Source organism: Echinops telfairi, unplaced genomic scaffold (genome assembly GCF_000313985.2).
Source record: "Echinops telfairi isolate 266 unplaced genomic scaffold, ASM31398v2 ScPeMD7_3533;HRSCAF=4204_1, whole genome shotgun sequence".
NCBI lineage: Eukaryota > Metazoa > Chordata > Mammalia > Afrosoricida > Tenrecidae > Echinops > Echinops telfairi.
This window is the reverse complement of record NW_022107432.1, coordinates 31,451,447-31,460,122: the sequence shown is the minus strand read 5'-3', so window position 1 is coordinate 31,460,122 and position 8,676 is coordinate 31,451,447. Positions and strand designations below refer to the sequence as shown.

Sequence of the window (8,676 nt, the reverse complement as noted above, 5' to 3'; positions counted from 1 at the left end):
TAACTTTGTTCCATTGTTGAACTGAACTCTGACTTGAGAAAACCTGCCCAGTGAGAGTGAATCACGTGTCGAGTCTCACGGAGGACACACGGATGACTCTCATTCAGACAGCGTACAGTGCTTGCGGTGGTGCATTAAAATATTCGTCACCGTGCTTTTTCTTACACCTTATTGGCACAAAATATTGAAATCATGGCTCCAAAGAAAATTAGCTAAGAGGAAAACTGTGAGAGCCACGATAGAGTTAAAGAAAGAAACCATTATTAAATGTGAGCCCGCTCACCCCTTGGCAACTGAAGGCAACATGGCTAAGTGGACATTATCAACATTTTAGAAAAAATAAAGATTACAGTGGGTAATGTAGCAAAATGTGTAGAATTAACCACGAAACAAAGAACCCAGACCATCAACGAGGCTGAAAAGCGACTGTGAATTTGGGTAAACCAGAAACAACTGGATGACGATAGTGTACCTGAGACAGTGATGCGGGAGAAGGCTGAACGCCTCCATAGTGCTTTTGTACGTGTGGTTTTTGGTCTTCAGAACCAATTCTTTGATTTCCCATGATTTCTTATGGGAACAATATGTCCAGTTCTCAAATTTTTCAATGTTCACTCAAACACAAATTTGACAACCGAGGGACCACTGTTACCTTGAAATATTCCTGTCACTATTTGGAAACGATGGCAGTCATTAGACCCACATTATTACGTAGTACAATTTTAGAAAATCCTTTTATTTCAATATGTCTCACTATACTTGCTTTCCTTTATAACAGTCTATTTTATGTATTAAAAATTAATCTGGAGGGATTCATAAGCTTCCTCAGATTGCTACAAGGTTCATAGCACAGAAATAGAGCTCCTGGATGGCACCATCTAGTCGCATGGCCTCCTGGGGTACCACTGGCTATGAGGGTAGCAGGAGCGCATCCTATTACCATACTCCACCACGGTTGCTGCTGTGTGTCCCGACATGGATTAATCGTGTATTCATTAGAGAGCCCTGATGGTGTGGTGGTTCTAACTGCAAAGTCAGCAGTTCAAAACCACCAGCTGCTCCTTGGGAGAAAGACGGGCTTTCTACTCCTGTTAACAGTTACAGTCTTGGAAACTCACAGAGGCAGTTCTACCCTGTGCGATAGGGTCACTGTGAATCATCCCTGACTTGATGGCAGTGAGAGAGTGTTACAGGGGCAGTTCTACGCTGTCCTGTAGTGTCACTAGGAATCAGAATGGACTCACTGTCAGTGAGGTTGATTTCTATCATCCCTAGGGGAAAAGATGAGGCTGTCTGCTCCTGTAACGATCCACAGCCTTGAAAACCCTAAGGAACAGTTCTAGTTTATACCCGACAAGGTAGCTGTAAGTTGGAATTGAGTCAATGGCAGCAGAGTTTTTGTGTTGTTTTTTAGGTTTATCAGCCCTAGGTAATGTGGAATGGGAGCAATCCAAAGTCTTCATGCCTAGGGTGTTTCCAGTCAAGGAAGTGCTACAATACCAACCAAACATACATACATATATGGGGTATGTGTGTATACCAAAAATAAAACAACAAAAAGAACACTGCCATTGAACCCATCTGACTCATGATGACCCTACAGGTCACAGGAGGGCTGTTTCCTAGAGTTACAAGATGGTAAATCTTTGCTAGAGCAGACAGCCTCATCTTACTCCCATGGTGCAACTGGTGGGCTTGAACCATTGACTTTATAGTTCGCACCCCAGTACTTAACCCACTGTGCCATCAGGGCTCCACAGACATTCACACCTGTGCACATATACACTGAAGAATAGTTCTACAACAAATGGCCTGGTTTTGATGGCGGGGAGTCAAAGAAGGAAGACAGAGGGGGCACCTAAGGACCCCAGCCACGTTTGGGTCCTGGTCAGGTAGGTGGCAGTTGAGTGAGCGCCCACACGCACCGGCACTGGACGTGGTGTCTGAAGGTGGTAATGTCGATGTCCAGGTTCCCTGAGGAAGAAGTCTTCCTTCTGTGTTCCTGTTGAAAGGTCTCCTCATTGTACACATCTCGCTTAACATCATACGTGAAAGAAATTGGCCGATAGCTGGAACTGAAACTCCTCTCTAGTTGCATTGTTTCTGGATGAGGGAAAAGAGAGCAAATGAAAAACAGGTTTTTTTAAATATCAAGATCGTCCGTACATTTTCAATGGAAACGAAATGCCCATATAATGGTATCTTATATTTGCATAGCACATTTCAGTTTTGACGAAGCGCTGTCTTGTGCATTGCAAATGTTCTACTTAAAACCGCCCTACGCAGAAGACAAGATGTGTATTAGCCTTGCTTTCCAGGTGAGAAAGCCAAGCCCGGAAAAGCAGACAGTTCGGGTGGTTTCACGTGTCCTGCTAGAAAGCCTTTTTTTTTCTTCAACTACGTTACAGGGATGGATGGACAACGGGCTGCAACATAAAGCACCCTGGTGACAATGGCGCAGGACTGGGCAGCGTTTTGTTCTCTTGGACATCGGGTCGCTGTGAGCCAGAACCACGTCAGTGGCACCTCACAGCAACAATGAATGTTCCAGAGTAAAAAAGAAGAGGTAAAAGGCCATGTTAACTATCGATTTCACGGACAATGCTAAGGGTTAATGGCTCAAGACAGTATCTTCTAAGTCCTCTATCTGAAACAAGCCAAACCACAGTCACTGCCGTGGAGTTGATTCTGACTCATAGAGACCTAACGGAGAGCAGAACTGCCCCCCGGGGTTGCCCCCCGGGGTTTCTGAAGCCATCAGGCTGTTAACCAACCACAAGGTCAGCAGTTTAGCCCACCGGTCACTCTCTGGGAGAAGGATGATGCTCCCGACACCCTTACAACCTGTTGCAACTCAACAGCTCAGAACAACCAGCAGCTCCGCAGACAAGAAGCCCTAGTTGGCTTTTGGGTCTTCACAGAAGTAGACTGCTCTATCGTTCCCCAGCACGGTGGCTGATGGGCTTGAACTGCTGACACGATCATTCTCAAAGTTGCTGATACCCTAAACTTGTTTGCAGTCTCACCCGTAAAAGAACTCTTTGTGTAATGGACATAATGGAGTATGTCCATAGATTTCCTATCTGTGTTACATGGGTATACTTTTTCACATTGATGTTGAATTTTCGAGTCGATGCTTTTTTTAGTTACTCAAAAACACCAAGGATTAAAAAACGATCACATCAACCCACCACCACCACCATCAGCTCCAGCATTTCTCGAGTACTTACCACATGCCAAGCTTTACACAAAGTATTTTTCATGAATGATTTAATTCCCACAATGAGCCTAGTACTGCCATTGTCATCCCTTGACAGTGATAATGAAATGAAGTTTTAGAAAAGCTATACAACCAGGATATAGTAACATATTGAATTCTTATCATCAAAGTTTGGGGTGGCAATTGTACAACTCATAACCCTCAGGAGCTAAAAGGAACAACACACCAAACGTACTACCGTCAAGTCAGTTCGAACTCAGAGCCTCCCTATAGAATGGAGAGCTGCTCCATCGGGTTTCTGAGACTACAATCTTTATGGAAAGGAGCCTTGGTGCCATCGTGGTTACATATTGGCCACTAATCTCAAGGTCAACAGTTCAAAACCAGCAGCAGTTCCACATGAAAAAAGATGAGGCTTCCTACTCCCAGAAAGAGTTACAGTCTTAGAAACCCGCAGGGACCGTTCTGCCCTGTCCTAGAGGGTGGCTGTGATTTGGAATCAGCCCGACAGCACTGAGTTTGCCTTTTTTGAGTTCTAATCTGTATGGAAGCAGGCTGCCGCATCTTTGTCCTGCAGAGCTGCTGGTGGGTTTCAACTGCCAGCCTTTTGCTTAGCAGCTGAGCACCGTAATCACCACGCCACCAGGGCTCCTTACCTAGGATCTAAAGACCATAGTTAAAGACAGAAGGGATAGAAAGAGGTATGTTACAATGTGTCAGTACATCTAAAGACCATAGTTAAAGACAGAAGGGAAAGAAAGAGGTATGTTACAATGTGTCAGTACATGGGAATTAGTACTGCATGCCTTCCACAAGCAAAAGGTAGCTCTGTACATTGCAACGGAAGTACCATCTCCCCCTCTCTTTCTGCTACCTATAGGAATACAGACCCAGTCTTCCTGACTTTCCTCATGCCATCTCACAGTAGACAAACTCCACCACTAGAGTTCATCTGTTCCTACCACCTAAAAAGCCTTCTCAATCTGCTAATTAAGTTGAGATGATAAAAATCGCCACCCTGAGTCAGATCTAGGACCTAGAACCTCGCATTCATACTTGTTTCTGAAAGTGGCTGCACTGAAGCAGGGCTGGTAGTCTACTCAAGTCCTGGCAGGGCCCGACAGGTGTGCTGTGAGCAGGCACTGGATGAACTTCAAGAAGGGGCTGGTGAGAGCTAGCCCCTACAAACACATGGCGACAGTGTGGGGCCCCAGGAGCCAGAGCCCATGTTTTCCAAGAGAAGCCATCATTCCGGATTTTTCATGCCAATGCCAATGCTTCTCAATTTTAAATGTATATATATTTAAACAAAAACAACACACACAATATACATAAAATGAAATGCCTCTCCAGGATCACCTCTCAGTTAGTGGATCAGCAGTGATCTCTTTCGGACGTCACAAAATATCCTCATTTCCTCCTGTCATAAATGATTGTTTATCCCCCAGGAATTTTGCTTCTTTCTGTGCGTGAGCAAGTCTTCTGTTTCTTTACGTGGATGGCTCAAAGACTATGTTCATCCATAAAAAATGACTCGAACCAAGGATAGCAGTTAAAGTAGGTTTTCAGTGAGCTTAGATTTCCTGATATATTACACCGTCAACCTCGAGAAGAAACTCTGGACAGTCCCAACAGATTATGAGAAGACTAAGCAGGGGAAAAGCCTAAGGTTTCTCAGAATGTCTATGTGGGGGGCCTCTAATTCTTATACGTGGATGTGTGTTGGGCTGCGATCACAAGGTTCAGCAGCTCAAAGTCACCGGCAACCTCAGGAGAAAGTCAGGGCTTTCTACTCCCGTAAAAAGTGACAGTCTTGGAAACTCACAGAAGGTAGTTCTACCTGTCCTACCGGGTTGCTATGAGTCGGCGTCGACTCAATGGCAATGAGTTTGGTTCTCCGCCCAAGTCAAAACCCCACAAAGCACCTTCAGATGCTGGACTGTCCAGCGTCACAGGAATGGCAGTAGGTCAAAGAGGCTGAAGATCATGTAAATAATGTTTTGCAAAAGCAAAACAAGTGCTGCGACTTTTCCTTGTAGTCTGCAGGTGAAAGAAGAAGTAGTTGAACTCTATGTAGTTTTCTGCTTCTCAGCCAGTAGCTGAGTCAAACCATCACATACCCCAGTTGCCTTTTGTTTAGAGAACGTTGTGTTCCGGACACTTGGCCGACAACCGAGTGGAAGAACATGTTGTCTCAACCCACAAGCTGGATATATTTGGTACAGGCAGAGCACCCAAGGTTCTTGACCTGCATGGCTGATGGAAGAATGATTTTTGTGGAAATGATTCTACAGAGCATATGCACTGTACTCTTCTCTTGCCCACTTCTTCATCCTCATCCATGAACAAAGCACCCGGAAGTAATACTTCTGTAAGAGCGGATGTTTCCTCTCACCAGCTTAGTTGGTAATGAATGGCTTTGCCATTTGCCCAGAGCTCATTTTGCAGCTCGGTCAGGTGTTGCTTGGGTTCGATTTCTGCTTCCTCCTTCTCAGGCACTTCTGGGTCTTCTTTGCCCCCCTTGGTTCTCGTTAGTTCCTGAGTGTTCTGTCCCTTCTCAGGATCCGTGCAGTTAGGACTCAGGTCCAATTCCAGCTTCTTGGACTCTTACAATCCGAAGTGTGCGGAGAGTCCATGCGCCTCTCCTCAGCCAAGCAATTTGCCTTCTGCCCCAGCTCCTGTCTCCAGGCTTCAGCCTCTGTTATTGAACTGTCCCCTGGTTTTTTCAGAGGAAGACGGCTGAAGGAGAGGCTCCCCCTCATCTCCACTGTGTACTTTCCATCTCTTCCTGTGCTGCTTGACCCCTTTCGATTTCCTCATTGTCAAGTTCCTCTTCTTCACTGCGGAGTTCTTGCCCCATGGGTCAAACGTGTCCTAATTCTGAGTCACTTTCTCCCACCACTTCCGGTTCCATGATTTCCCCGAGTCCAGCCGATCCTTCTTCCATATGCGATTCACTAATGGAATTCTGCCATGCTGCAGTCCGGGATCACTGGATAAAGCCTCTGTGGACTCTGCTTCATGTTCTTTGGCTTGCTCTACATCCTGAAAGTCTTCATCCTCCTCACCGGAGAGCCTCAGAAGGGCATACTCTGACCGCTGTCCCAACGCGTAATGTATGGAGAAGAGCAAAACCTAATCTCCAGTCATTTACCTCCCTAGGGATGAAAATGAACACTATCCTGAATTCCACTTGACAGTCCGTAGAAATGTGGTTCATTTCCCAGTAGAATAGGAAGACAGTAGCTGTTTTCTCCAGGGAAACCCTGCTCTGTGCACCAAATGAAAAGTAATATCCAGTAGGACACTAGACACATGAAATGTGACTATTGATTAATTTACTGAAGAAGACAGAAAGCTTTTCTATCAGAAAACATTCTGGAGGACAGTATTAAAGACAGGAGACTAATTGGAAGCACTTCCTATTACAACGGTCTCCCCAAACCAAACTCACTGCCATCGAGTCCATTTGGACTCATGGCGACCCTATAGGCCAGGGTAGAACTGCCCCTTGTGGACTTCTAAGACTTCAGGCAGCCTCATGTTTCTCCAGAAGAGTGGGTTTGAACCGCTGACCTTGAGGGCTCCTTATAATAGTCTAGGGGGGGAGGTATTTGAGTTGTAAGCTTCTGTGGCCACAGTGAGGATGGTGAAGAGGGATAAAGTGGAAAGCGAAAAGGAGCAAAGGAAAGCACAACATTCCCTTATTTATTCACTTTTGTGGTCTTCTCTGGAATTTGTCCAGCCCTATTCGACTCTCTTTGTTGTCATGGATCCTTTCCTGGCTATTTGCATGCACTAGCAGGACTTTTCCTGACAAGGAACATGACTGAAGCTCCTACTGATAAGTGCCAGATGGGCATCAGTGTGGAAAAGGTGGTAGATTTCAGAAAAGAGGAACAAGATCAACAACAAATCATCCAGACCACCCTGGTAGAACAATGACCTTTCATCCGAGACACCCAAAGGAGTGACTGTTATGGACTGTTAGGGTTACCACACTCAGTAGCATCAATACCATCCTGAGCTCCACGCATCATCTTGAAAATACACCCTCCCCTGATGCCTCCTGCTCTGGGAGGACATCCATCTAAGTTTAGCAGATCATGGGTTTGAACTTCTTTACTTTGCATTTTCTTATTCTACAAATGTAAAATAGTTTTGAGGATCTGGGTTAGTTCAAGTGAGAAAGTCCTTTAATCTCTGTAGTCCATACCTGATCCCCAGACAGAAAACCTGTTAAGATTGCAAATTCTCAGGCCCCATTGAGACATAATGAAGCAGAAACTCAGGGGTGGTCCTGCAGTCTCTTTTAAGAAACTGTCCAGTTGATTTTGATACACAATGAAGTGTGAGAACCGCTTTAAAGATAGTCCATTCTCTTTAGTCAGGCTTCTGGGCTACGTTTGGGGGCACTGTAAAATATATGCACTTCTGATCTAGCTCTTTTTTTACCCCGTATTTGAACCATCCACCCATCTACCCACTATGTCCAGAGGATTTTTAAAGGTAAGATAATTAGTTTAAATACAGCACAACTTGCTGGCTATTGACCCAATAGTATTGAGCTCCTGCTATTTAAGTTTAGTTGCAAGAATATCTTTTTCTTGCTCTTGCCATCTTTCGGACCTTCTCTGCAACCATGGGATGGCAAAATTCATTTCCCCCAAATTTCAAAACAATCATTTGTAAAAAGTTTTTTGGCCAGCCACTACCTCAGTCAATCTGATGGACAGTGAATGTCAAAGGTAGGAAAGGTACTGTCTTTTAGTCTCCTTCAATAAGTGTCTAGTGACAGAGATAGAAAAACGAGTCAGACCAAGTTGCAACCTGGAAGAGCTGGCCATCAGCTACGTACAGAAGTACCGACAAGACAATGCACTGTGGCCAGAGTGGAAGCAATGGAGAGTGGAGGAGAGACCGTCCTTATTGGGGCTCGGTGGTGTGGTAGGAGCTCATAGGGCCCCAAAGACAGGAAGTGAAAGGGACAAGTGAGGGAAGAGACTCCGGCAGTGGGAACAAAAGGAGCAAAAGTGAGGGTGGGGCAGTCAGACCCCGAGAGGAGATGGATGAGGTGGGCGGCTGCGGCACAGGCTGTGGACCAGCTTGCGGGGATGGGCTTCAGGCTTTGAAAGGGTTCGGCTTGCAAAATGCACTTGCCGCCTCTTGCCACGGCTCCCCCTCCGGCCTGCCATAGCCAAGACAATAACGCTTGAGTGCCCCGAGTCGGGTCGATCCCCATTCACTCATCCCTCACCTAGTCACTGAGGGCCCTCGGTGGGCCAGACCCTGCTGGGGACCGGTGCGATACCCTGCCCGCGACTTCCAGGTGTCACCAAGGCGGCCGCAGCTCCGCCGCTCCGCACCAGCAGCCCCCGCGGCTCCCAGGCGTCTTCCAGCGGCAGCTCACCTGGGTCCCTGGGGCAACCCGGGGTGCGGACGCTGGGGTCGGACTG

General features: G+C 46.3%; 1 protein-coding gene across 3 annotated transcripts in view; it reads right to left on the bottom strand.

Moving 5' to 3' along the window:
- Positions 1-8,655, bottom strand: part of SLC26A8 (solute carrier family 26 member 8) — a 90,775-nt gene extending 82,120 nt beyond the window's left edge. For 2 of the 3 annotated variants that reach the window (XM_004710816.2, XM_045294923.1), the window contains exons 1-2: positions 8,478-8,538; positions 1,926-2,103 (exon numbers count right to left, since the gene is read on the bottom strand). In XM_004710816.2, coding sequence (XP_004710873.1) covers positions 1,926-2,098 — 173 coding nt within the window. In that variant the 5' untranslated portion in view covers positions 2,099-2,103; positions 8,478-8,538. Of the gene's footprint in view, positions 1-1,925; positions 2,104-8,477; positions 8,539-8,630 lie in introns of those variants that run through there. The other variant, XM_045294922.1, reaches the window with a different exon arrangement.
- Positions 8,656-8,676: the final 21 nt, after the last annotated feature.